The 26,594-nt window shown below is 36.6% G+C and overlaps 1 protein-coding gene across 1 annotated transcript; it reads left to right on the top strand.

The window, feature by feature from the left end:
• The first annotated feature begins 1,638 nt into the window (after window positions 1-1,638).
• On the top strand, window positions 1,639-26,594 carry ATP6V1B2 (ATPase H+ transporting V1 subunit B2). The gene is made up of 14 exons (XM_045793856.2): window positions 1,639-1,815; window positions 8,086-8,141; window positions 13,228-13,326; window positions 14,117-14,210; window positions 14,340-14,417; window positions 14,882-15,021; window positions 15,384-15,485; window positions 15,827-15,924; window positions 16,589-16,712; window positions 18,321-18,471; window positions 20,196-20,278; window positions 21,507-21,611; window positions 23,130-23,259; window positions 25,156-26,594. Exons 1-14 carry the CDS (start codon window positions 1,680-1,682, stop codon window positions 25,293-25,295), a joined length of 1,536 nt encoding a protein of 511 aa, XP_045649812.1. The 5' UTR covers window positions 1,639-1,679; the 3' UTR covers window positions 25,296-26,594.

Raw genomic sequence — 26,594 nt, 5'->3', positions numbered from 1 at the left:
ATGTAATTGAAAATATTTATTATATATACTGATATAGATGGACGGATGATAGAGAGCTGAGTCTGACACCACCAAATTGTTTTTCTAGATAACATACCAGTTATACTTTTAGCAATGAAATATGAAAATTCTTGTTTCCTTATGCTCTTGCCAACTTAATTGTCATTCTCACAAAACAAAATGGTGTCTCATATTGTTTTTCCTTTCTTTTCTATAATTATTAAGACATACTAAATGATACTCAATATCACTCAGAATTAAGGAATACTTCTTGCTTCAGTGATATGGTTCAAAAAGCTGAGGGCATTTATACCAAAGGGCATGGAAATGAGATTCACTTAGAATAGACTTTAAATAACCAAGTAATGTTCACTTAATTTGTAATATACCATCCAGACATGCAGTTCAAACCCTAAAATTTTCACATATGTGCAAAAGTTTATTGTTCTCTATTAAGCATCCATTTCCCTATCATAGCACAATGGTTTTCTAATGGCCAAATACAATGAATATTTGTAATACATCTATCACTTGCCTTCTCTTCAGTTTTTTTTTTTTTGGCATTATACAATAATCTGTCCAAAAGATTTTCTCTTCCTTTTGCTTCTAGGACATGTGTTCCACGTTTTCCTAACTCTAATATCATTCCAAATTTGATTGCAGGATACTCTTCATTTGCTCATCCCCTGATCTTAGTATCCCTTAGAAGTGGTCTTTAGCATCTCCCCACAGTACACACATTCTCTGACTTACCTCTTTCATTTCCATATTACCTACCTGGTGATAAGTCAGAAATTTTGATCTCAGTTTAGCCTAGCTATCTTCTTGTGAGGCACTGACCTATATAATCCAATAGAAATCTCATTCAGAATATTCCACTGGAAACTTAACACATCCCCAATTAGCTTTTCTCTTTTCCTCCACTACGACCCGCAAGGTTTTTCACTTTCTTCTCTATTCTCTACCTATAAACAGCACCACAATCAATTCAATCGCTCAGGCCCTAAGCCTGGACTGTCACCTCCCACAAACACCTAGTCATTCTCGCATGAGTTCTATCTCCAAAATAATATTGAAATATGTTACACTTTGTGCTTCACACCGCCCTAAATAGTCTACTATATGTTTTTTGGATGGATACATAAGTGAATAAATTGGATAGGAAGATAGTAAAGTGCAAGAAGTGATGGCACATAGTTCCCTATATTAATCACTAGAATAAGTTTAATGTTTTTGTTTTGTTTTTCAAAGTGCTTTTTCAGCACTGTCAGAGTTTTCTTCATTCAGTGTCATGAAAATGGACAGCAATCGACCTTTTCTTGTAAGTGCTCTCCTTTCTTCCCCCTCCCTCCCTTCATGCGCATCCTTTTTTCCTTGTTTCTTCTTTTTCTCTCTTAAGTCTTGCCTTTCTCTCTTGGACCCTCTTAACGCTTCCTTTTCGTCCCTGGCCCAGCACCCTCCCTCGCAGCACGCTGGTCAGCTCCTCTCGGCAGTGCGCGGGCTCAACCCCGCCCACGCGGAACCCGAGTCACGAGGCTGCCGGAGGGGAGCTGCGAAGGGGGAGGGGCGAGGCCCGGGCTCCGCAGCGCGCGTGGGCGGAGCCGGGAGCACAGACCACCCCTGCTATATCTGCGCCTGCGCGGCGCGGCTGCGGGGCCAGTCGGGACAGAGGAGACAAGATGGCGCTGCGGGCGATGCGGGGTATCGTGAATGGGGCCGCACCCGAGCTACCAGTGCCCACCAGTGGGCCTGTGGTAGGATCTCGGGAGCAAGCGCTGGCAGTTAGCCGGAACTACCTTTCCCAGCCTCGCCTCAGTGAGTATCAGAGAACAAGACGAATTCTGTCTTGCTCCTCAGTCTTTTGCCTCCATTCACCTGCTTAAACGGGGGGAGGGGGGAGGGGGGGCGGTGGTGGTATTTTTCCCTCTTTCATCCCACCTACTCTTACTCATTAGTCTGTCCCTAAAAGGAGATTTGAGTGTACGTGATGTTTTCGTAACACAGGTGGGCGGAGGGCGAGAACATTGACGAGAACTTTCTCCTGGGGTTGGTGGGCTCCTGGCTGTTGCCCCGCCCTCTTCAACTTCCCTAGACTGGAGCCTACTGGGGTTCTTGCTTCTTTTCTCTTCAGTCTTAATCATTCCCTGACTTCAATTGGGTATGTACGGGTCGAAGGGACGCCCCTTCCCATCTCCTCCCACCAGTGTAGGTATTCAGGGCTGGTCAGGAGTTCCTGCCGTGGGAGACTATGTAGTGCCATCGCTGACGTGGTCTGTCCTTTCGTTGATGGAGGTCAGGCCCGCAGCCAGAGGGGGATGTTCTGTGGAGGGGCTGCTCCACAGGAGGACACCGTGATATCAGAGAAGCTAAAGCTGCAAAGTACCCTGCAGGTCATCAAGTCTAACCCTATCATTTTACAGTGGGAAACTGAAGGTTCTGGGAGGGACAGGACTTGCCAGACTTTAAACAATTATTGGCAGAGCAGAAACTAAAATTCTCTTTCTTTTTTTATTTTTATTTTTTAAGTAGGCTCCACGCCCAGAGTGGAGCCCAACACGAGGCTTGAACTCAGACCCTGAGATCAAGAGTCGCCTGCTCAACAGACTGAGCCAGCAGGCGCCTCTAAAATTCCGTTTAATTCTCGCTGGTCCTTTTTTACCATTGTCTTCATTTACTGACGAGTTAAATGTAACACAATTAAGTGCAAAGCTATCTTGGGGAAGCCAAGCAGCTTTGCCCATATTATATAGTATTATGTGCAAAATATATCATATGCATGTTTAAGTGTTGTGATTATTAAAAAAACAACAACAAAAAAAAAACCTGCCTTAATAAGTGAGGCTTTAAGTGGACTACGCAGTAGTTCCAAAAATAAATGTTTTTATTACTAAACAATACAATTGTGTAGAACCAGATCTCTTCACAGCTTCCTTTGGAATTGGGGATGAGCCCTGGAAATAGACTCTTTTTAAAACTTGGGAAAGCTGATGTTTCCTCAGGTGGTGAGTCTATGTTTGCCCTGGTTAGTTGCCAGAATGCCTGTTTGTGGGTGGCTCATTGGTTAAAAAGAATTTCAGATGAAGGGTTTCAGTCTAGCCGCCCTCCAGTCTGACTAATCCTATCCTGATCTGTCACTAGGTCATATGACAGCACTGCAGTATGAGGAAGAAGGAAAACACAGTTGATTCCATGGTTTGCTGAGATGTGCTCTTTACAGTGGGAATTAGATGAATTATCTGAGAATGCCTATTGGAGGTTTATATAAGCTGAAGTGGATGTTTCCAGGAAATTAACAGATGTTGCATTCTTACATAGATTTTGACAATAAATTTATACCTAACAATTCACATTCTTTTTTATGAACTGCATTTGCATGCTTTGCTTTTCTTTGGGTAGATAGGTAGACGTTAGTGGTGCTTCTAGGAAAAGATTATAAGGGTGTGATAATCAGTTTCCATATAATTATTCATTCTATGTCAATTTGAAGAATATCAACTGAAATAATAAAATGGTTTCAAGAGTATTCCATGATTGTTAACCCTTAAGGGAGATGAGTATGCTTTTTCAGTATTCTTTGTGTGCTTAGCCAATGGCTAAAGAATTCCAGATGAGATTCCTCCTGACAAAGTTGTTGCAATATAATGCTTAAAACTGAACCTCAGGAATCCTTTTTGTATCCTCAGTGCCTAGCACAGTGCTTGACACATAGAAGGTGTCTTGTAATTGTTTTATAAGTTGCATTTAAACCCCTTGTTCTAATAGTTTAATAGATTTTTAATGTGGCTGGAATCAGAGTAGGGAGTTGGGGCACTTGGTTGAGTTGCTTTTCTGTATCCGGGTTATTCTAAAAAGCATAAATGATACTGTACTTAGACTTACAGCTAACTAAATTTGAATGTCCTCCTTTGCTTATATTGCCACATTCTTGATTCTAGCCCCACAGTTTTAATTGCTTCTGAATAAATACTGATTAACCTCTTAATTTTTCTAAAGATTGATTATACAGTCTTAGGTGGCATGTACTATAGTTATTTAATATGTGCTTTTGAATGAAGGAATGGGACTGATAATGGCAGTACCACTCTACAAATTGGATCCTGTTTTAAAACAACTTCACGATGTTGGGTCTGTTAACAAGAAATGGAAAATGAGATATGGAGCCTTAAAGTAATCTTGAGCACTTTAGTTGAATTTCTAAATTCACAAGGAAAGAAAACTTAATTGTTGTTTAAAGTTGAAGCAAAGGTCAGTAATACATATTGAACTTTTAGACACTGAACATTTTGAATTAGATAATCTCCATTGTTCTTGAGACCTTAGATCAGAACTAACCTTAAGTTTCTTATTTCATAAAGCAGAGGTAGCCTCAATGAAAAGTTAGGTGAAGGAATCATAGGCCTACTTTTTCTAGAACCTCTCCCTCATTGCCCACCTGTTAGGGTGTGGGTCTCTACTATTCTTGCACAATAGAAGATGATTGCTGGGGTTTTTGTTTTGCTAATAAGGTGGAGGCTAGAGCACTGGATCTCTTATTGTGCAATTACTGTCTTAATTTTCTCTTTGAAAATTTCACAATCATTAAGTGGTGTTACTAGTGTTGAACAATCTCATATCCTGCAGGAGGAAGAGGATGTCATCTGACAAAACATGTGCTTCTTAAAACCTTTGTAGATTTTGGTTTTGAAATATTACTCCATAAATATTTATTGCCTGATTGACAGTTCAGAATCAAAGATGTAACATTTTGGTTGTAAAATGTGTTCACCATGTAACGTAAACATTTGTCAGTGTTCTATGAAGTTCTGGATATCCTCTGTGGACCTAACTTCTTATTTATTTGGAAATTTTCATAAGAAGAGTGTTCATTATTTTGGTAAATAGAAATGTTTGTATAACTTGTGAATAGGTTTTGACTTTTTAGAAGAGCAGCTTAATGTCTTTGGCCGCCTTACTCGAAACTGTTCTCTCTGCTTTGGGCTGTTAATGATAATGGTGAGGAAGGCTGGATAAATACTGTTTAGAGTTAAATAGTGTTTGATATCATTTTCTCTGCTTGTATTTTTTAAAATAATTTTATTACCATAGAAAAGAGCTGTAGTTGCTATATAAACTGTCTTCTAGTACCTGTTTATAATCCAGATGTGAGAAACTGTGTCATCTATATTTTTTAGTTATGTTGGAGACTAAGTTCAGAAATATTATATGGTCATAGAATACCAACCTTAGAATTAGGGGGGGAGCCAAACAAACAAAAAACCAGTTCTAAGTCTGGTTCTCCCCTTTAGTAACAGATTTCTCAGAGCCTTAGTTTCTTTAAGTGTAGAGTGAGTATATCAGCCTTGCCTACCTCCCAGCATTTTGTGAACCTGAAATGAGGTAACCTGTCTGAAGACGTTCTGTGTTAAGTGTGAAAAACTTTCCAAATGTAGAGTTTGGTGATATTTTTATTTGGGTTTGGGTTATAACATTTATTAGTTCAGTTTTTATATGTCAGTTTAATTTAAATCAAGCATGTTGCTTAAGTTCTGATTTGTATCTGAAGTAGTGTCCTTGCATTTTTTGGTGTTTTTCAGTGAGGGGAAACTGCTGAAGTAAGCATCTCCATTAGATTCTCCCTTTTCTGCTTAAAAACTCTTCCAGTGGCTATACTCCCATTAGAGAAAGATTGTTTAGCAGTAGTGACAAAATGTAGACACAAGGGAAATACTGTCGGTGCATTAAATAGTAAAAATAGCTTACTTTTTCATAACTAAAGTTGCAGACGCGTGAAATTATTTTGAGTAGTATAGCTACGTAAGCCTTGCAGATAATTACAAGAGTGCACCAGACCACAAAAAACAACGAGTTCAGTTTTGGAATTTGAGCTACAGTACAGAGTTAAAAGAACAAGTGACTTTGGAGCCAGACTATATAAATTCAGATCCTTGGGCAAGTTACTTGATTTCTGAGTGTCATTTTTCTCTTCTAAAACTTGGAATATTAGTTAACTCATAGATTTGTTATGGAGATTAAGTGAGAATTCCTGACAAGTACTTATTAAATGTATGTTGGTGGTGGTGTTATTAATCAGTTAATTTGAATGGTTATTTATAGGCTTGTTAAAGCCTATGTACATTGTTGCAAATTTAGAGACTGCTTTTGATGAAGTAGAATCTTAATAGAAGTCAGCTTGATTCACTGTTTCCAGCAAAAACAATGACTAGTGTTTCTTTTTCTTGGTCATGCTTTTGCTTGTGACTGGCAACACTTCATAATTTTAGATGAGCTTGAATTTAAACATGAGATTCTGAAGCAACTTTATTGTAGAGGTTAAAATAAAGGAGGTGAAAATCATGCTGGAAAAAGTAGAGAGAATTTTCAGAACCTGAAGGATTTTGTTGATTGCATTTTATTCAGAACAGTTGCTTCTAAATCTTAAAACTAGAGCCTCTCCCCAACCTCAACAGCCCACACCCTACTCCTGTCCCTGTTTTAAGTGAAGGTTTTGAGATGTTGTTTCTATATTTTTAAAAACTGGGTTCGAAGAAAACATGTTTTAAATGTAGCTCCCTCTGCATTTCCACGTAGCAATTTTAGAAAGTCATTGAAAAGTTGAATGTTCGAACACACTAAAAATGAGAACAAATTTTTTGGGGTAATTATTTTTAAGAGTATTAGTTTATTTTCATACAATGGGAAGATTTTCATAAAAGTGAGTGTGGCAGCTGAGATTTTTCTGTAAAGGGAACAATTATTAATTTTTTTATATTATCAACCATTCAAGTAACTTAACTTTTTTAATTTGTGGCTTGCCTTTTATTATCTAAAGTTAACAAAGTCATTTGGGAGCCTCTGTTGAGGTAATTATGATTACAGATATTCAGGCAAATATTTGGTATCAGGTTTAAATGTCCTATGAGTATGAATGACAAGTAAGTGCCCCTGATAGTGCTTTTCTGCTCGCAGCATTTGTACCAGGACACTTGCTTCTTGGCTGAAAAAATTGTTTTTAAGTTCTTAAGCCCCTTGAGTGGACAGACTAGATATATTAAATGGTTTCCTCATTCTTGGGAGTCTACATTTGTGCCAGAAATACCTGTCCCAAGACAAGAAATCAAGCAAGTGAAAAATTCTCAATTAGTTGACAGTTTCTCACAACGTATTCAATGCCTTGTAGTAAGTTTTCTTCATTTATTTTTTTTCAGTTGTTGTGATTATGAAATTTAGTTAATTCTGACATTGTTAGAATTACTGTCTCCTGAGCATTCTGTTTTATACCTAATTACCAATACATTTGACATGTTTGTAGGTGTGGTAGGCTTGTAGGATAGCTACCTCCTTTGTAAAATGAAGGATTTGAGTACTGCCTTATGGACTGGTAGTTTATTCCTAGAGAATAATTTCCAGTAGAAAATAGAAGCCTCTAAACTGATGGTAATATTTGACTTTTTTTTTAAGGCTCTTATTTGACCTCTGGCCTTTCGTTCCATTGCCCACTCCCCTCTTCCTAAAGCTCTTTTCCCTATAGTTTTTATGACATCATTTAATCATGGCTTTTTACCTCACAGATGACATTTTCTCAGATTTCCTTTGCGAGTTTTGTCACTTGTGTTTAAAGATGAGGTTTTCCTTTCCCTTATCTACTTTGCTAAGTGCCACCTCTTTAAAGCATTTCCCTTTCTCTTCTAGGTAAGAACTACTGCTAGGTTTTTCCTCTGCTCCCACAAACCCTCTGTACACATCTGTTACAGTCCTTAACTCTTCCCCTTTCTCCATATAAAACTGGGAACTCTTGAAAGAACTCTGTTCCTCTGTGCCTTGTTTTTGTATCCTGGGTCCTTAAAGTGACTTACAGTAAGAATGCAAAATGTTAAAAAAAAATAAATAATGATGCAAAATGTTTTTGGTTGGATGAAGGTGGATTATGAAAAGTTGTACAGGCACAGGTTTATTTTATAAATTCAGTTAAAAAAATTTTGCGACTGTTTGAGTGCTTCATAGTATAATAGGTGCCATAGAGAGAGGACCTTTTTGGTAATACTACAGAGATAATTATAGGTTGTTGTCCTGTTCGACTAAAGCTGATTCTTCTATGTTTCTTTCTAGCGTACAAGACAGTATCAGGAGTCAATGGTCCACTAGTGATCTTAGATCATGTTAAGGTAATACCACTGGGATCATCATTTAACCATTTATGTAAAAACGTGGCATTGAGTCCTGTTCGGTACACTTTACATTTTATGTTATGATTTTTCACCCACTCTTTGGTCTGAATGTCAGTGCTATATAGGAGACGAGTTTTAAATCAAAAGTCAGAAGACTGGATTCCAGTAGTGGATCTACTATGGATTCTGTTAGAATACCTCATCTGCAAAATTAAAAAAGAAAAAAAAAAATTTTTTTTTTTTTTTTTTTTGGTGAATCCTACCTCATAGGCTTACTGAGGGAAAACAATAAGATATGAGTGTATTTTATAACCTATAGGTTATCGTATAAGCTATACGATCTTATGGTGTCTTATGGCTCTTATCATAGATTGCCATGTGTTATAATTATTTGTTAATAGTATTTGTCTTTTTTTTTCTTTTTTGTCTTTTTGACTCAAAGACCTAAGGTCTTTGAGTGAATAAACAAAGTTACTTTTATCTTTGAGGCCCTGACCCTGGTATTCAGCTAACAAACAAGAACAGATTATCTCAACAGTGATTAAAACCCTAAAGCAAAGAACAATTTTTACTCAGTTTGTTGTAAGGATCTTTAGTTATATATTGGTTTTTTAGCCACACCTATACATAAGAATTATAAACACATTCCTGTTATCATACAAAAAGTGACATAGAATATAGACCGTAATTGAATACCCTAGGGAAAGCCTCCTACCTGAGCTCTCTGATCAAAATATCTTCAGAGAAAATAATTTATATAGTATGCTCTCTAGAACAGTAATTATATACTGGTTGGTGTTGGGGGGGTTTAGGGGGAAAGGTACACAATTATTTGTTGAGAAAAGTGATGGAAATATGAAATATGTTTGGCATGCGACTCCTCTGGAAGCAGAAAATAAAAAACATTTCATAAAAGAAAGAGCAAAATGGATTGTCTCTTCAGTTTTATCACTTAGATTATATTTTTATGCATGACAAGGTACCTATATAAATTAACCTCAGGATTAAACATTTACCTCCGGGCCACAGTCTCATACTAATCTACAATTTGATTCACAGTCTCAATATAGTGCACTCAGTTTGTACAAGGTTTAGGCAGGTGCCCATTAATGTTTTGTGAAAGAGTGGAATCTACACTTCTATTTTTGAGGAAAAGATAGGACACTTTTTTTTTAAATTTTTTTTTAAATTTTTTTTTATTTTATTTTTTAAAGATTTTATTTATTTATTTGACAGAGAGAGAGACAGCCAGCGAGAGAGGGAACACAGGCAGGGGGAGTGGGAGAGGAAGAAGCAGGCTCCCAGCAGAGGAGCCTGATGTGGGGCTCGATCCCAGGACTCCAGGATCACGCCCTGAGCCGAAGGCAGACACTTAACGACTGCGCCACCCAGGCGCCCCAAGGACACTTTTTTTTTAATACTTTTTTTTTCTATAATCTTTATTAGATAATATTTTTGGCTCATATTTTAAAAACATGAAACTTTTTTGTTAGTAAATATGTTATTGAAAACAAAAATATTTGCATTTCTTTTTTTTTAATAAAGATTTTATTTATTTATTTGAGAGAGAAGAGGGAGAGAGAGCATGAGCAGGGGGAAGGGCAGAGGGTGAGGGACAAACAGAGCCCAACACAGGGCTCAATTCCAGGACCCTGAGATCATGATCTGAGCTGAAGTCAACATTTAACCGACTGAGCCACCCAGGTGCCCCCAAAATATTCACGTTTCAATTATGGTAAGCACTGAGCTCAGAACGGAGGATACGATGGTGAACAATGGGTCCTCCCCAGTGCAGCACCAGGTAGTAGAGAAGCAAATATGATGCAGATAAACACATACGTAATTAGTAAGTGTTATGAAGGCTAAGTGTGGGGTGCTATGAGGGCCAGTAAGGATAGGGACTTGAGAAAACATCTTTGAGGAAGTAACTTTAAGCATGTTCAAAAAGTTTCATTGAATGTTTGCCTGGAGTAGAGCTCCAGCTGAGGAAAAAACTGGTAAATAAATTATATGTAGTTGTAGGAATGGTTTTATAACACCAGATTTAGTGTGGCTTTTTAACTTAAAGGGTCAAGGAACAGATAAACTGTCAGAGTAGAAAGTGGAGACTGTTACTCAATTCATGTTATGAAATTGGCACGGTTTTTTTTTTTAAGATTTTATTTATTTGTCAGAGAACAAGAGTGAGCACAAGCAGGGAAAGTGGCAGGCAGAGGGAGAAGCAGACTCCCCGCTGAGCAAGAAGTCTGACGCGGGACTCTGATCCCAGGACCCCGGGATCATGACCTGAGCCGAAGGCAGGCGCTTAACTGAGGCACCCAGGCATTCCTGGAATTGGCATATTTTTAATTTCTAAACCAGTAGTACTAGAAAAGAAGAAAGACAGTTATCCTCACTTATAAGTACAGATTCCAAAATTCTTAATAAAAGTACACTCATGTATTGGAGATTAGCAAAAATAATTATGTAAAAAAATCAATAGAATTATGACAAAGTAGAATTTATCCCAGTATTACAAAGATGATTTGATGTTAGGAAATATGTCAGTAACTTAGCTTAATTCAGCTCATTTATGGATTAAACTAGAAAGAGCTTATGGCCTTCTTGATAAATAAAGAAATAGTAATTGATAAAGTTACTCATTTCTTTCTTTTTTTTTTTTTTTAAGATTTTGTTTATTTATTTGACACAGAGAGCCAGCAAGAGAGGGAACACAAGCAGGGGGAGTGGGAGAGGAAGAAGCAGGCTCCCAGTGGACGAGCCTGATGTGGGGCTTGATCCCAGAATGCCAGGATCACACCCTGAGCCGAAGGCAGACGCTTAACGACTGAGCTACCCAGGCTCCCCAAAGTTACTCATTTCTTAAAAAGAAAAGAAAAGAAAGGTCTCTTGGCAATAGAGAGTAGAACAAACTTTTAACCTCTTAAAAGATATCCACCATAACCTATAGCAAATAGCATAGTTAAGAAGAGACTCTGGTAACATTCTCATTTAAATCAGAAACAAGATGAGGATGCCTGGTTGTTACCACCACCACCCATCTTTGTACTTAGAACCTAACCAGTGCTGTGGGAAAAAAGAAATAAGGGTATAAAGTGAGAAGGCACAGCTGTCGTCATTTCTTGGTGATACAAGTAACTAAAACCAAGTCATTCAGTGGGCAAACTATTAGAAACAATGATGTAACACAGAGTTGCTGGATACAAGAATCAGTCTACAGAAATCAGAAATAAAACTTTGTTGAAAGACATAAAGGAAGACTTAAAATAAATGGAGATTCCATGTTTGTGAATAAAAAGACTCTGAGTGGTGAATATATTGATTCCACCCAGGCAACAGAATCCGTTAGAGATGGAGTAATTAAGATTAAAGATTTGGTGCAGGTGTAAGCAATTATATCAGTGGAGCAAAATTAAGCATCCTGAAACCAATTCTTGTCATGCTGGATATTTGAGTTGGTAAATGATAAAAGCAGCATTACAACTCAATAGAGGGCATGTTGTGCTGGTTAGTAAATATTACTGGGGTAGTTGGCATTCTATATGAAAAAGAATGAAAATGAGAAAAATAAAATTGCATACCACGAACAAAGCCAATTGGATTAAAGGTCTAAACCTGAAGAACCTATTAGAAGACAAAATCGAAAACCATTTGTATGAATTTAAATTAGAAGGTTTTCCTAAACAAGATAAAAAAGGCACAAATCATAAAGGAAGGCAAGTTATTTTATTACTTAAGTTTTGAAACATCTGTATGAAAAGATACCATAAACAAAATTAAAAGGCAAGATACAGAGTGGAAGTGCATATTTACAAAAGGGTTAATATCCAGAATTTTTAAGCTCCTACACGTTAAAGAAAAAGCAGATCCATTTTAAAAGTGAAGAAGAGATATAAGCCAGTCGTAGATAATAAAGTCTGAATTGTCAGTGAACATGAAAAGTTGTTTAGTATTAGGAAAATGTAAGTTTGAAAGATGCTAATTTTTATCAAAATGGCAAAAATTCAGTACTGTAAGATTGGCATAGCTGTAGGGAAAAGATGGCTAGGGCGATTGTAAATTAATACAATTCCTTTGCAGAGTAATTTGAAAATTTACAGAATGGGCACAGCCTGTATGTAGCCCACCACTTGGTAACCAGCTACCTTAGGGAAAACACACTTGGCCTGAGGAGCTGCGTGCAAGAGTGCTCTTGTAGCATGTTTCTCATAGTATACATTTGGAACAGCTTTGAACTCCCATTGTTAGAGAACTATGGAGTAAAATGTGTCATTTCATTTTAACTACATTTGTTTTCTTTTAACATTAATTCTAAGATGTCCATTTATTCACCATGTTACCATCTTCATAATCAAGAGTTTTACAATCAGTGGTGCACCATATTTTAACTGAGTGATATTTTCCTTCACATTACTCAGAGTAGTGATGTTCTTTTCAATAGATTATTTTGATAAAATGAGGTAAATATTACCATAACAGGTCTAAAACATAAGGTCAAGTGAAGAAAATGAAAAGTTGCAGGATAATATATTTAGTATTTATGTAAATAAAACACTAAAATCTGTTTTTGGAAACCTGTATTTTAAAATACTAAAAGTGAAAGAGGAATATATACTTGGTTAAGAGAACTTGGGGGGTGCATTTATCTTATTATAATAGTGATTACTGTATTTTTAATTGGCATTTTATCCCCTTCCCCACAAAGCATACAGGTGAGTACACACACAGCCCAGAAGCATACATCAGTTCTGAGTAGTGGGAATGTGGTTATTGTAAGTTTTGTGCCTTTCTTTAGTCTCAGTTTAAAACCTATACACAGGAGAAAAAATTAATTGCTGCCGTTTTATGGATTTAAGACCTTTCTCTGTACCTTATACTGTGTTTACCAAATTATATGCGCCAGTGTAAGTGTTTAAAGGACGTAAACTACCTGAGGATGTTACAAACTCTCAGTATATACCTGTATGGTTTGGGGAGGTGGGGAGATTTACATGCATACATGCTATGATAGAGATAGAGCATATAGAGTAATTTGGGGAGCTTTTAAATATTGGTTATTGATCCTGTATTTTTTCTGGTATAGTTTCCCAGATATGCTGAGATTGTCCACTTGACATTACCAGATGGCACGAAGAGAAGTGGGCAAGTTCTAGAAGTTAGTGGTTCCAAAGCAGTGGTGCAGGTAAGCATCACTTTCAAAACCTAGCCAGTTGAACAAAAACATAAGGAACACCTCTTCTTTTCCAGAGATCATTGAGTAAGTCTGTCTTTAGAGATTGATTACTGGTTGCGGGGAGAAAAAATTTTTTCTTGTGTCTTGCCAAATGTTAGCCTGCTATATCCATTCTAGCCCAGTTAGCTCCACTGACACTGGTAAATGGCTTTTTTTTTTTAAACAAAGCAGATGATCACATGGAAGAAGAGAGATGAAAGGCAGAATTTATAACTTATAGGATGAAACCAAAACAAGATACGAGTCTGTTTCTTTAAATTGTCTCCTGTAATACCTGGTTTTTAATGTTACCAATTATGGGAAATGGCCAGTTTTCTCAAATAACGTGTTCCCCTGAAAAGTAATCTAGAGCAACTGTCAGCAAGATTTCTCTAAAGGGCTAGATAGTAAATTTTTTAGGTCTTGTGGGCCATCTAAGGTCTCTGGTGCATATTCTTCTTCTTCCTTTCTTTTCTTTTCTTTTTTTTTTAACCCTTTATTTATTATTTATTTATTTTTAAGCCCTTTAAAAATGTAAAAAACATTCTTAGCTTGATGGAGTTGGACTAGAGTCACGATCCTTGGTCTAGAGGTTGGCAGTTTGGGTCATCACCATGGACAATTCTTTGTTAGTTATATTGAAAATAGTATGCATTTATGTATTCTACTTTATATGGGCTGTTGAACAGACAGAAATAATACTTAAGTACTTATGATCTAAATTCCTTTTGCCCTTCTGAATCCTTCTCTTTCTCACTAGGTATTTGAAGGGACATCAGGTATAGATGCCAAGAAAACGTCCTGTGAGTTTACTGGGGATATTCTCCGAACACCAGTGTCCGAGGATATGCTTGGTAAATGGATGTTATGCATTCTGAGCAGAGATCTGTTTTCTTTTAAACATACTTCCATGGAGTCTTCCTTTAAAATTACGACAGTTTGAGTCCTAGTCCACTCTGTACTATCTTGTTACTGTTTCACAGGTCGGGTCTTCAATGGATCAGGAAAACCCATCGACAGAGGTCCTGTTGTACTGGCTGAAGATTTCCTTGACATTATGGGTAGGATGATAAATGGGTTTCTGTGTTTTGAAGAAAATAGCCTCTGTTTTGTATCTTTGTCAAATAGAGAGTGATTTTTGTGATACTTTAAGTAGATAACCAATGCGGTCCATATTTATTGCTTTATTATTTAATAAATTTCTGTTTTCTAGAAATCCTCTTAAAATTTTATGTAAAAGATTTTAAGATATTATAAAATATCACTGTGGTATATCTGAAATGTAAATAGCTTTGAAATATAAATGGCTTCTAAATTAGGATTTTTCTCTTATTTTCTATAGTTTTATTTCATTTTAGGAACTTGTTCTCCTACCATATATTTTGTGAGCCTACAAAAGACTAATGGGAAAGTTTCTTAAACAGTTTCAGATTTTAAAAAATAACTGATTTTCTAAGAGAAGAAAGAATGGCTTATATGTTATAGTCTTAATGTCTTAAAATTTTCTCTTTTGGAAATGCATTAGGCCAGCCAATCAATCCTCAGTGTCGAATCTATCCAGAGGAGATGATTCAAACTGGCATTTCGGCCATAGATGGCATGAACAGTATTGCTCGGGGGCAGAAAATTCCAATCTTCTCTGCTGCTGGCTTACCACACAATGAGGTGAGAGCTAGGATCTGTTTGGTGTGAAATTTAACAAGGGAGAATTTCTAAATGCTTCAGTGTTAATAAGAAGCCAAATAGAAGGTTTTCAACAATACTTACTTGTACCCAATACCCATTTCAACAATACTCATTGTTATTGTTAATATAATCTGACTACACTGAATCTTTTTCCATACTGGATATTCATCTTCCTGCTTATTCTTACAAATCTTTACAAAAAGTACAAAGTAGCTTTTTGGGTAAAGTCCTTTAGAACATCATTTCATTTATATAATTGCAATTCCAAAAAGTTTAGGATAAAACTTGTTGTAGAAGTGTTATTTTAAATTTCAACTTAGTTCTTTTGTACTTCTCATCAGATTGCAGCTCAAATCTGTCGCCAAGCTGGTCTGGTAAAGAAATCCAAAGATGTAGTGGACTACAGTGAGGAAAATTTTGCAATTGTATTTGCTGCTATGGGTGTAAGTATAATTTTTTTCTGTTTTGGTATGACATAAAAGATTGTTTATTTTATTAGAACAATGTAGAAAACAACACATACGTCATTGGATTTATCTCTAGGCAGAGAAGTTGCAACTTGGCATTTTTAGGTAAACTCAGGATTAAAATTTAACATTTGACTGCAAAATTTAAGAATAATTTTCTTTATGCCCAAAGCAAGCTGTTTACTCTGTTGGCTTTTGTGAAATTTTGTGGGTACTTGACTTCAAAAGAAGGAACAGTGTAGATCCATAGATTAGCCTCCATCAGAAATACTGAGAATTTTTCTTCTCCCAGCACTGATGAAGTCATTGCTATTTAGGTAAACATGGAAACTGCCCGGTTCTTCAAATCTGACTTTGAGGAAAATGGCTCAATGGACAATGTCTGCCTCTTTTTGAACTTGGCTAATGACCCAACGTAAGTAAATAGAGCTATTTCTTTCTGTCCACTCAGGCTTCAGATAAAAAATGTTACCTAAGACAAGGGAAGTAAAATGTTACAGTGAAAGCAACATGAGGCTAGGAATGGGAGAGCTGTGTTTAATTAAATTCAGCTGTACTTCTTGCTGGTTATTTGGCTTTGGGCAAATCACATAGGGTCTGAAGTTCAGTTTTCTCTTTGAGAAAATATAACAAATAATACTTGTCTCATGCTGTTGTTGTGCATTTTAAATGAAGTAATACGTATAAATGACCTAGTACCCAGACCATACTCAGCAAATGATCTTTTCCTCTTACCTGAGAAGTCTAGCCGCTCCCCTGTTTCTTCCCTCCCTCCTTCTCTGTTTCTCACTCAATTTTGAGAGAAATATAGTTCTGAGAAGTTGTGGGCCCATTTCTAAAATAATCTAACTTTACAGCATTAAGTAGTTCTTATTATGAAGATACATAATGCTTACTTAACTTCTAAAGTAATAATTGCTTTTTTGTTTATTAAAATAAACTTATTTATTTACTTAAAACAAATAACTTTCCTCAATTTATTTAAAACTTTTGAAGGGAGTCTGTAATTTCCAGAATTATTGTTATTTTGTCTTTGGCCTTTTCATTGGAGTAACAAAGGACTTAATGTTCCATTTCAGTATTGAGCGAATTATCACTCCTCGCTTGGCTCTAACTACAGCTGAATTTCTGGCCTATCAATGTGAGAAACATGTATTGGTTATCCTAACAGATATGAGTTCTTATGCTGAAGCACTTCGAGAGGTAACTTTTTTCTCAAAATGGGTTACTTTTCAGAGTTATTGTGTCTCTGTACAAGTTTTTTGTTTTTCTTTAATCATGTTTTTTAAGCTTCATCACTCATATATTAGTAGAGTACCTTAATTAATCAAAAAGAAAAACGCAACTTCTTTTTCTGTCAACCTCGTTGAAATGATTATAGGATGAGATTTAAATTATTAGCCTAGTTATCATACCGTCACATCTGTATGCATTTGAGACTTGATTCTAAAAGGCAGCAAATGATGCGAGCTCTTTATTCAGTTACTCTCCCAGGATGTTCTGTCTTTGTCCAGATTGTCAATTTTTAACCTTTAGAATTTCGTTTTTAGTAATGTTAGTATTTAAATATATGAAGAGCATACTCTGACAGCACCCTTTTTAGAAACTTTTCCTTCAGAAAACTTGGTGTTTATTTAGGAACAGTGTTAAGGTCCTAGCAGTTACCACCCAGAAGTTTGGAGTGTTCATTCTAATACAAGTTACTGAAATTTTGAGTAAGTTACTCTTTTAAACATGTAAAAAGGGGAAAAATGACTTCTGAAGAGACATACTATATAAATATCTAGCTTCTTAAAAGTCCCTAAGATCCATCACCATACCTCACTCTGCTGCAGTGCTTTTTCAGTGAAGAACTTTTTTTCCCATCCATCACAGACCAGTAATTTTCTGAAGTACAATTAAACTGAATTATTAGAAAAGTGCATATTTTAAAGAAGATACACAACTTACAAGCCTGGGATTTTTCTTTTTTCACTAGAGTCAACAGACATAAAATTAATCTGTCAGATTGCCGTTAGAGTTTTTAAATGCTTATCGTACTTTCTGTGTTATCTCATTGCACATTAACAAAAGCTGGTCTGCAGACCACACTTTGAATAACACTGCTACAGCATACTCTTTTGGAGGTGCCAAAGTAGCACCTAAAAGTTGGGCTTAATGCTCTAGGGTTCTTGGTGGTCATAGATTAATATTACAGCTATATTTTAATGTGCATATCTCCAAGAGAAAGACTATAACTATTCTTATTTTGTACAGTGAATGGACTCCTGGCACTGTGATCTTGGGAAATTATTTAACTGACCTTTGATCCCAACCGTAAATTGGGGTTGACAACATTACCTTCCTCATAGGATTGTTGTGAGGATTAAATTAAATATGTAAACTTCATCAAATGATTCCTGGGATGTATTTCCTTCCCTTTTGACCTTTTTAGCATTCACTTACATAAAGATGGCAAGATCCATGGCATGAAATAGATCTTGTGAACTAAGAATGTTCTCTTGGTTTTAAAAATAACTTCCTTTGATTTATAAAATTGCAAGCACATTTTTTTTTCTAGTGAGCTAATTGAAGATTTGCATTATGGTGATATAATTGTAGCAAAAACTTTTGGTCCCCAATTGTCAACATTTTTTTGCAGAATAATCTGACCTTGTGTTGCTAGATTTTTAAATCATCTTCCAGAGATAGTATTTAAAAGTAAAAGATGATACTTCCAACTTTGTAATTGGGTATGTTCAAACAAACGTATTCTAAGCTTTGCTTTTCATATTCTGGTATGTGACATCCTACTCCTTGACTTGCTGTCAGGTTTCAGCAGCCAGGGAAGAGGTTCCTGGTCGACGAGGTTTCCCAGGTTACATGTATACAGATTTAGCCACAATATATGAACGTGCTGGTCGAGTGGAAGGTAGAAATGGCTCCATTACTCAAATCCCTATTCTCACCATGCCTAATGATGGTAAGTTTTTGGTCTTTGGATTATAGCAGATGTAATCATATAAGGACTTGATTCTGAGAACATTTCCCTTTTTGAGTTGAAATTCTTTTTTTTTTCCTCCAAGTTTTTACTTAAATTCCAGCTAATTAACATACAGTGTAATATTATTTTCAGGTGTAGAATTTAGTGATTCATCACTTACACACAATACCTGGTGCTCATCACAAGTGCATTCCAATCCTTATCCCCTATTTCACCCATCCACCCACCCACCTCCCTTCCAGCAGCCCTCAGTTTCTTCTCTGTAGTTAAGAGTCTGTTTCTTGGTTTGCCTTTCTCCCCCTGTGTCATTTCTTTTGGAGTTGAAATTCTTTTGAGGGTTTATCCTTTAAGAGTTTACCTTAACTAGGTGATTTGTATCTAAATGAAATTTTTCATTTGTAAACTGCCCATAATAATCATCCTTTTGTAGAAGAAGAAAAACAATTTTCTTTGTAATTAGAATTTTCAGTTTTCATTTATTAGGTTACTACTGAGTGTCTGCTATTTGTGGGACACTGATCTAAAGAAATTCTTTTTTTTTAAATTCACTCTCTAATGTAAGTTACTCTATCTTTTGGATTGAGTTGGGTATTTTTTATGTACATCCACCAATAAGTTAAGGTAGCTTAAGTGCCAAATGAAGAACGCAAATAGTTTAAATGCCATAAGACTTGAGGGCAGAGTGATCACCAGAGGCTGCTTAAAGATGACTGTTTGACTTTGCATATGCCAGTACATAGTGCAGTACCTGTTTGAGTGTATGCTCGGGGGTGAAACAAGTCAGTAGTCCTCTTCTATTACTGCTTTTTGGTCCTAATCTGTGTTTAAAAAGTACTTTTACAGGGTATTTTCAGAAACAGTAATAACGCACTATAATTGAGCAGTAGCTTTCAGTGCTTTATAAATATTTGATCCTCACAGCAGCTTTGAGGTAAATGCTGTATTCTGAGGCACAGGGAGGTAAAGTAATCTATTGAGGTTAAGAAGTGATAGTTTTAGAACCCGGGCAGTCTGAATTCATAATTCACACTGTACTGTCTCTGACATGAAAATGATTTATTTGTTCAAAGAAAGTACCTATAAACTTTATGTAATTTAACCAACTTAGAAATGTCTTGCTTTGTCGAACTGTCTTGGTGCTGGCTGCGTAGTGGTGTTTTGCTTATCATTACTATATTTTCCATGTTGAAATGGTGTGTATCCATCTGAATACCTTATGAACTAAGAATGTTCTCTCAGTATATGTTAAATTGGCAAACCTCTTCCAGGGAACTTCGTGTTTAAAATGGAGTTTTATTTATTTTGGGGAGAAAAAACTAGGAAAAACAGTACTTTTTCTGAATGCAGCTTATTTACCTTATGTGCCAATGCATGTCTAACTGTGCTGCAACTCAGTAAATAAAACCATCCAGTATGATAATCGCATTTGGCTATTTAAATTCTAAAGTTCATTAAAATTAGATAAAACTTGAAATAAAGTTTTTCACTTACAGTAGCCACATTTCAAGTACTCGATTTCAAGCCACATTTGGCTCTTGGCTACCGTATTGGACAGCACAGATACAGAACTTTTCTGTCATCACAGAAAATCACTTTAAAGAGCACTGTTTTATATAATGCTATAGGTAAGGTACACTGACTTCCTGTGATTTGTTTATATGATGTGGACACTTTAACTAATGTCAGACCTCTTGCTCTGGTAGATATCACTCACCCCATCCCTGACTTGACTGGATATATTACAGAGGGGCAGATCTACGTGGACAGACAGCTGCACAATAGACAGGTATTTGACATTTAAGCAATGCTCTAAAGCTTACAAGTCTACTCTTCAGTTACTCTTCAGTGATTAGTGACTTTGACTTTGCTCTTAGGAATTATTTTGTTAGAAAATATCAACTTGTTTTTCATTTGGTTATATGATTGTCATCTCTGTGTACCAAGATCCTGTTGTGCATAAGAGTGCCAGGATTAAGATTTAAGTTTCCACATTTCTTTATTGTGCCTTAAAATGGAGTCATTGGTCTCAAAGAATTTTGGGGGGTATTCTATTCCATAATCTCTACTAATCTTATTATTAATACAAAAATACATTTTTTCTATTCTTTTACTAATGTATAATTGACATTACATTATATTAGCTTTATGTATACAAAGTAATGATTTATACTGATATATATTGCAAAATGATCACCGTAAGTCCAGTTAACATCCATCAATACATATAATTAAAAAATAAATACTTTTCCCTTGTGATGAGAACTTCTAAGTCCACTCACCTAGCCACTTTCAAATATGCAGTACAGTATTATATTATAGTGACCATGCTCTGGATTACATCTTTATGACTTAATTCATTTTGTAACTGGAAGTTTGTACATTTTGACCCCCTTCACCCATTTTGCCCATCCCTGTCTCAGGCAGGCACCAGTCTACTCTCTCTATCCATAAGCTCATAGGTTTTTGGTTTTTTAGGTTCCACATAGAAGTGAGATTATAATAGTATTTATCTTTTTCTGTCTGACTTATGTCACTTAGCATAATCCCCTCAAGGCCCATCCATGTCCTTAAATGACAAGATACCATTTTTTTTAAATGACTGGAATAATCAAAAAAAGATTGATGGTTCCGTAACAGATGCTGGCTTCTAATATCAACTTTTAGGTGAAATTACTTACTGTTAAATTTTTTATTTGGTATGTGATTATATCAGTCAGAGCTTAGAGGCTATTTAGATTTGATACTATAGGCAAATGTTGAAAATCTAGTTTTTCAGTATCACCTTGTACTGTTTTTTGTAGAGTTCACTTTCTGAGTTTGATTCTCAAGAGAAATACTGTGCCATAAAGTCTCACTTCATTTTCTAACTAGGAGAAGATATTATAACTCCTTTAAGAAATAAATAGAAGTTTAATGTAATTTAAGGGAGAGTGAGTTTCAAAATGCTTCTTTACTACTGGTAAATCTTGAATTTTGTACTTAAATAATATTTTTTCCCTCATGTTCTATGCAAGATTTACCCACCTATTAATGTGCTGCCCTCATTATCACGGTTAATGAAGTCTGCTATTGGAGAAGGTATGACCAGAAAGGATCACGCCGATGTATCGAACCAGCTGGTATGTATATCCTCTTAAGGATGGTGTTTAAAGAAATGAACACCTTTCTTGGTCCATTCTTTCTGCTGTTACACCTCTTGTCTTTCTCCCATATCACTGTACTTATCCCCCATCCAAGTAGAATTTTAGTATAGGTTACATATGGAAGATACAATCATGCATTGGAACCAGACAGTCTTCTCTTTTTATAAGGATAGATGCTGATAACCAAGATTAAAAATCATATGCTTGAAACCCACATCTAATGCTATACAAGATAGTTTCTAAATTAAAAACAAACAAATAAGCCAGCTATAAGGCCATTTTAGGTTTTTATTAGTAACCGTAATAATTACAGAATATTCCTAAAAAGATACTCTAATTTCTTACTTAAGAAATTAAGCAGTCATCACGGCACTGGAGGAGATAATGCTTAGTGAAATAAGTCAAGCAGAGAAAGACAACTATCATATGATTTCTCTCATCTATGGAACATAAGAACTAGAATGATCAGTAGGGGAAGAAAGGGATAAAGAAAGGGGGGGTAATCAGAAGGGGGAATGAAACATGAGAGACTATGGACTATGAGAAACAAACTGAGGGCTACAGAGGGGAGGGGGGTGGGGGAATGGGATAGACCGGTGATGGGTAGTAAGGAGGGCACATATTGCATGGTGCACTGGGTGTTATACACAACTAATGAATCATCGAGCCTTACATCGAAAACTGGGGATGTACTGTATGGGGACTAACATAATATAATAAAAAATCATTATTAATAAAAAAAATAAAATAAAATAAAACAAAAAAAAAAAAAGAAATTAAGCAGTCATCAGAACACTAAGGGGTACAGCTTTATATATTCTATGAAATCCTGGGTTTCTGTAGCTGTTTTTTTGTTTTGTTTTGTTTTTAGGTTTTATTTATTTGACAGGGAGAGCGAGAGAGTACAAGCAGCAGGAAGGGCCAGAGGGAGGGGGAAAGCAGGTTCCCCGCTGAGCAGGGAGCCCGATGCGGGGCTCGATCCCAGGACCTTCCTTGGGATCATGACCTGAGCCGAAGGCAGACACTTAACCGACTGAGCCACCCAGGCGCCCCATAATCCTTGGTTTCTGTAGTTGTATGAGATTGTACACCAAGCACAAATAAGAATACCTTTGACCTTAAAGTAGAAATGGTAAACCTACTCATACCACAAATATTTACTTGAACTTCGAGATGGATTTCTCTGTGGTATGAGTTCTGACTTTGACTTGCTCTATAAAATGTAAGCTCATTGATGTATTAAGGAAGTGTATTTTCTGGAGTGTTAGTGTCTGCGGACTGCATGCCTGAAGACTCTTTCTCAATAAGACTACTTTATAATAAAATCTTTCTGATACTTACATATTAACTTCATGTGAATTGTATTTGTAAATAGTATGAAATTTCTTCTGTGGTCTCTTACGAAGATAGCTACAGAAATACTCAATTTATAGCCCAGATTACTTTTAACATTTATAAAATCTGTATTCATATAAATATTTTTTTTCTCTTCAGTATGCATGTTATGCCATTGGTAAGGATGTACAAGCCATGAAAGCTGTTGTTGGAGAAGAAGCCCTAACCTCAGATGATCTTCTTTACTTGGAATTTCTGCAGAAGTTTGAGAGGAACTTCATTGCTCAGGGTAAGATGAGTATTTTCTTACAAACATAAACAAGCTCATACATAGTTTTGAAGACATCTTTCCCATTTTGAGAGAATTTGCATTGATCTCTACATGATTTTCCTTCTGATTAGAGAAGAGGTTCTTTCAAGTTCCTGTCATGTCTTTTGCACTTAGCCGTCTGGCATCTTCCTCTCTGCCTTCAAGTGCATTATCCATTTAGCTCCCATCTGAATTTTTTCCTTCCTTACGCTTGGTCTTCTGCTCTGCCGCCTCCATTGCTGGTTCTCCTTCCTCCTCACCTCTCTGCAGTGATCTCCTCATGTTTTGGGAGTTTGGGGCTTTTGTGATTCACCGATTTTCATCTCCTTTTCTGATTTTGTATCTTTGTGCTCCTTCATTGTTTATGTTATCAAAGGCCTAGCTCCCTGTTCTTTTTGTGCTTCCCCCTTCCTCCCCCAGCTTTGACTTTTTTCCTTTGCTGTTAACTAAATTGCTATGTGTGATCCGTATCCTCTTTCTGAAGCTCTAATCCCACACTGCTAACTAGGAGGATACCTTTGTTTATGCTGCCATCTCAGGCTCAGCATGGTCAGAACCCAAAGTTTTTTTTTTTAAGCTGACTACCTGCCTAGCAGTTCCCTTTTCAGTTTGTCTACCTCTTGCATGAGTATTGCCAAGCTCAGTAATTGGGTATTATTCGTAACTTTATAAATTTATTCTCCAGTAAACAAATATGTAATAATTTCTGTTGTTCTTATTTAAAATATCCTATTCTGGTTTCATTTCTATTATAGTATCTTAGTTCAGTGTTTCTCAAATTTTAATATGCTTTTGAATCAACTGGAGATCTTGGTAAATTGCAGATTCTGTAGGACTGGATGGGGCCAGAGATTGTATATCTGCACAAGTTCTTGGATGATGTGGAAAGCTACTGATTTCTGACCATCTTTGAGTCTTAAGGCCTAATCCAAACCCTTGTCCCATCATCCTGGTCATTAGTGCCAGCTTTTTCATTACTTTTCCTGACTCCCTATGTCCCTCTGATAGTTGCCAGAATAAATTTATTACTAATTTTGATTGTCCCTCTAGTAAAAAGGCTGTAATGGTTTTCATTCCATAGGCACATGTACAATTTTCAAACTGTTTTGATTGGTCTCTTCCTTGCCACTACTTCTGACCTCAGGGGTACTCAACACGGATGTGTTAACTTTGGAATAATGCATCATGCACACTACACTCTCCTATTTATTTGATGCATTTCTTATTAACATTAAACCCCCCCAAAATATGTATAATTTTTTTTTTACTGCAGAACCATAATACCTTAAAGAAATAAAAAATGAAATTCTCTGGTGGAGAAAAGAACCAAGAACTCCAGCCACTCTGATTCCTTAGTTAAGAAATGGAATTTATTTGCAGGATAAGAATGACTCTACTACTAAAAATAATTAATAACAACTTCGAAAACAGCCGACCTATTCAAGGTGTTCAGTTGACATTTAAGGTTTTCTAAGTGTCTGTACTACCCTCCCTCACATTCATCCTCTGTTCCTGGAAAAACTGCCTTTCTCAATAATCCATAGACAAAACACTGGTTCTAGTTTGCATTGCTCCAGGTATTTAGATCCTACCCAGTTGTCCACAGAGTTGTCCCACACGCGCTAGATTGCCCACTGCCTCTAGTCTGCAGGCCTCTCCCTTTTCTCTGATTCCTAATGGTACTTACTCTCTTGTACCCTCACTTACACATTTGGTTGCATCCAGTGTTAGGAGACCTAACTGCTTTGTCACTTTTTTTTTTTTTTTTTTTTGGTAATACTTGACGCTCACAGTTGTCATATAGTGGAATAAATAATAACACTGATAAGTTGGAAGTAGTTTGCCTATATTCATTCAATTTCAATTTTGTCTAAGGTCCTTATGAAAACCGCACTGTTTATGAGACTTTGGACATTGGCTGGCAACTGCTCCGAATCTTCCCCAAAGAAATGTTGAAGAGGATCCCTCAGAGCACCCTGAGTGAATTTTACCCTCGAGACTCTGCGAAGCATTAGCTGCTCTTTCATCGCTGGCTCGATACACTTTTGAAATACTGGTTCTGTTTTCTTTATTCCTTTTGCACTCCCCTGTTCCCCCATCTTTGTGTTGGAGTTTACCTTGTTTCCCTGTAATTAAAAACAAAAAATAGGTAACATATTGTGCCAGTGTTGCAATGTTTTAAACTTCTGACAGACTTTAAAATATCCCCTGTTCTGAAAACCTGGATCATCAGTGCTCTTTTTAAAGTAGCTGCAGGGATGGAGGTGAAGTTTTCCTACAGATGTGTGTATTTGTACATAGTGGTGTAGTTAGTTGCCTAATAATGTCTTCATTATATGGATCTCCTTGACCTTACCTCTCAGTCCCCTCAAGAGTATCACTGTCTGAAGTAATAATGCTTTGATCTCCAATTTAGAGCCAGGATCAGGTCTAAAAGAAGCCTCCTTTCTGAAGAGCCGAGGGCCTCTTCCCTGAGCATTTGTTTTTGGATTGTTGCTGTGCCCGTAGGTCTGTGCAGCTGCTCTAAGCAGATGGTTTTTACTGTCCACCTGCTCTTTCCTATTTAATGACTAGAAAAGGAGTTTCCTTTTTCTCTTTAGTCCTTACGACTCCGGGACTCCTGTGTCTTACTGTTCTCCGTCCCTCTGAGTAACACAGAATCCTGCAGCTTTTGCACAGCTGGCATTGATCTGATACTAGTGAGATGCCTTGTCTTAATGATCCTTACTGGGTTTCCCTGCAGAGGAATCATAATTAAAATAACTAATAGAACTGTTGCTTGGAAAGAGTTGGAGTACAATAAAAGAAGAAAGAAAAACCCACGTCCATTCTACATTCTGACATGCTAACAGTGGTTTAAGTTTCTCAAGTGTTTGCCAGATGCTGAGGGCAAGGTGGGGAGGAGAAAGCTCTTCTGTGTATGGATATTTTAAACTCTGTTAGAGAGCAGCCTTTGGAAGATCCCCTATTTGATCCTGTTTTCTGACCCATCTCTGCCTTTTTGGGGTAATCTTGTGGCACAAGTGATAGCATTTAAAAGCTCTCTCCTTTTAATTGCCGCTTCTTCTTGCTGTGAGTCCTGAGCTGTCTTCTATGCACTTCTGCCATGTCTACTGTTCGGTCTCTTCGTGTTCTTTGTTACTTGGTGCAATGGCAACTTCTCTGTGCATTCCATCTTTCCAGTTGTGTAAAGTTCTTCACTTTTTTCTCTGAGGGTATAGCGGGTGGGGGGAGTCAGCATGATTATATTTTAATGTAGAAAATGTGACATCTGGATATAAAATGAAAATAAATGTTAAATTAAATGGAAGTTA

Source organism: Ursus americanus, chromosome 13 (assembly GCF_024610735.1).
Source record: "Ursus americanus isolate L20-20 chromosome 13, mUrsAme1.1.p, whole genome shotgun sequence".
Taxonomy (NCBI): Eukaryota; Metazoa; Chordata; class Mammalia; order Carnivora; family Ursidae; genus Ursus; species Ursus americanus.
This window is presented reverse-complemented; position numbering and strand designations above follow the sequence as displayed.

Excerpts from the sequence above, each read along its gene's own strand:
- ATP6V1B2 (XM_045793856.2), top strand. The coding sequence starts at position 1,680 with ATGGCGCTGCGGGCGATGCGGGGTATCGTGAATGGGGCCGCACCCGAG. Across the intron at positions 1,816-8,085 it reads CCTTTCCCAGCCTCGCCTCA|CGTACAAGACAGTATCAGGA; the intron begins GTGAGTATCAGA and ends GTTTCTTTCTAG. Across the intron at positions 23,260-25,155 it reads GAGGAACTTCATTGCTCAGG|GTCCTTATGAAAACCGCACT; the intron begins GTAAGATGAGTA and ends ATTTTGTCTAAG.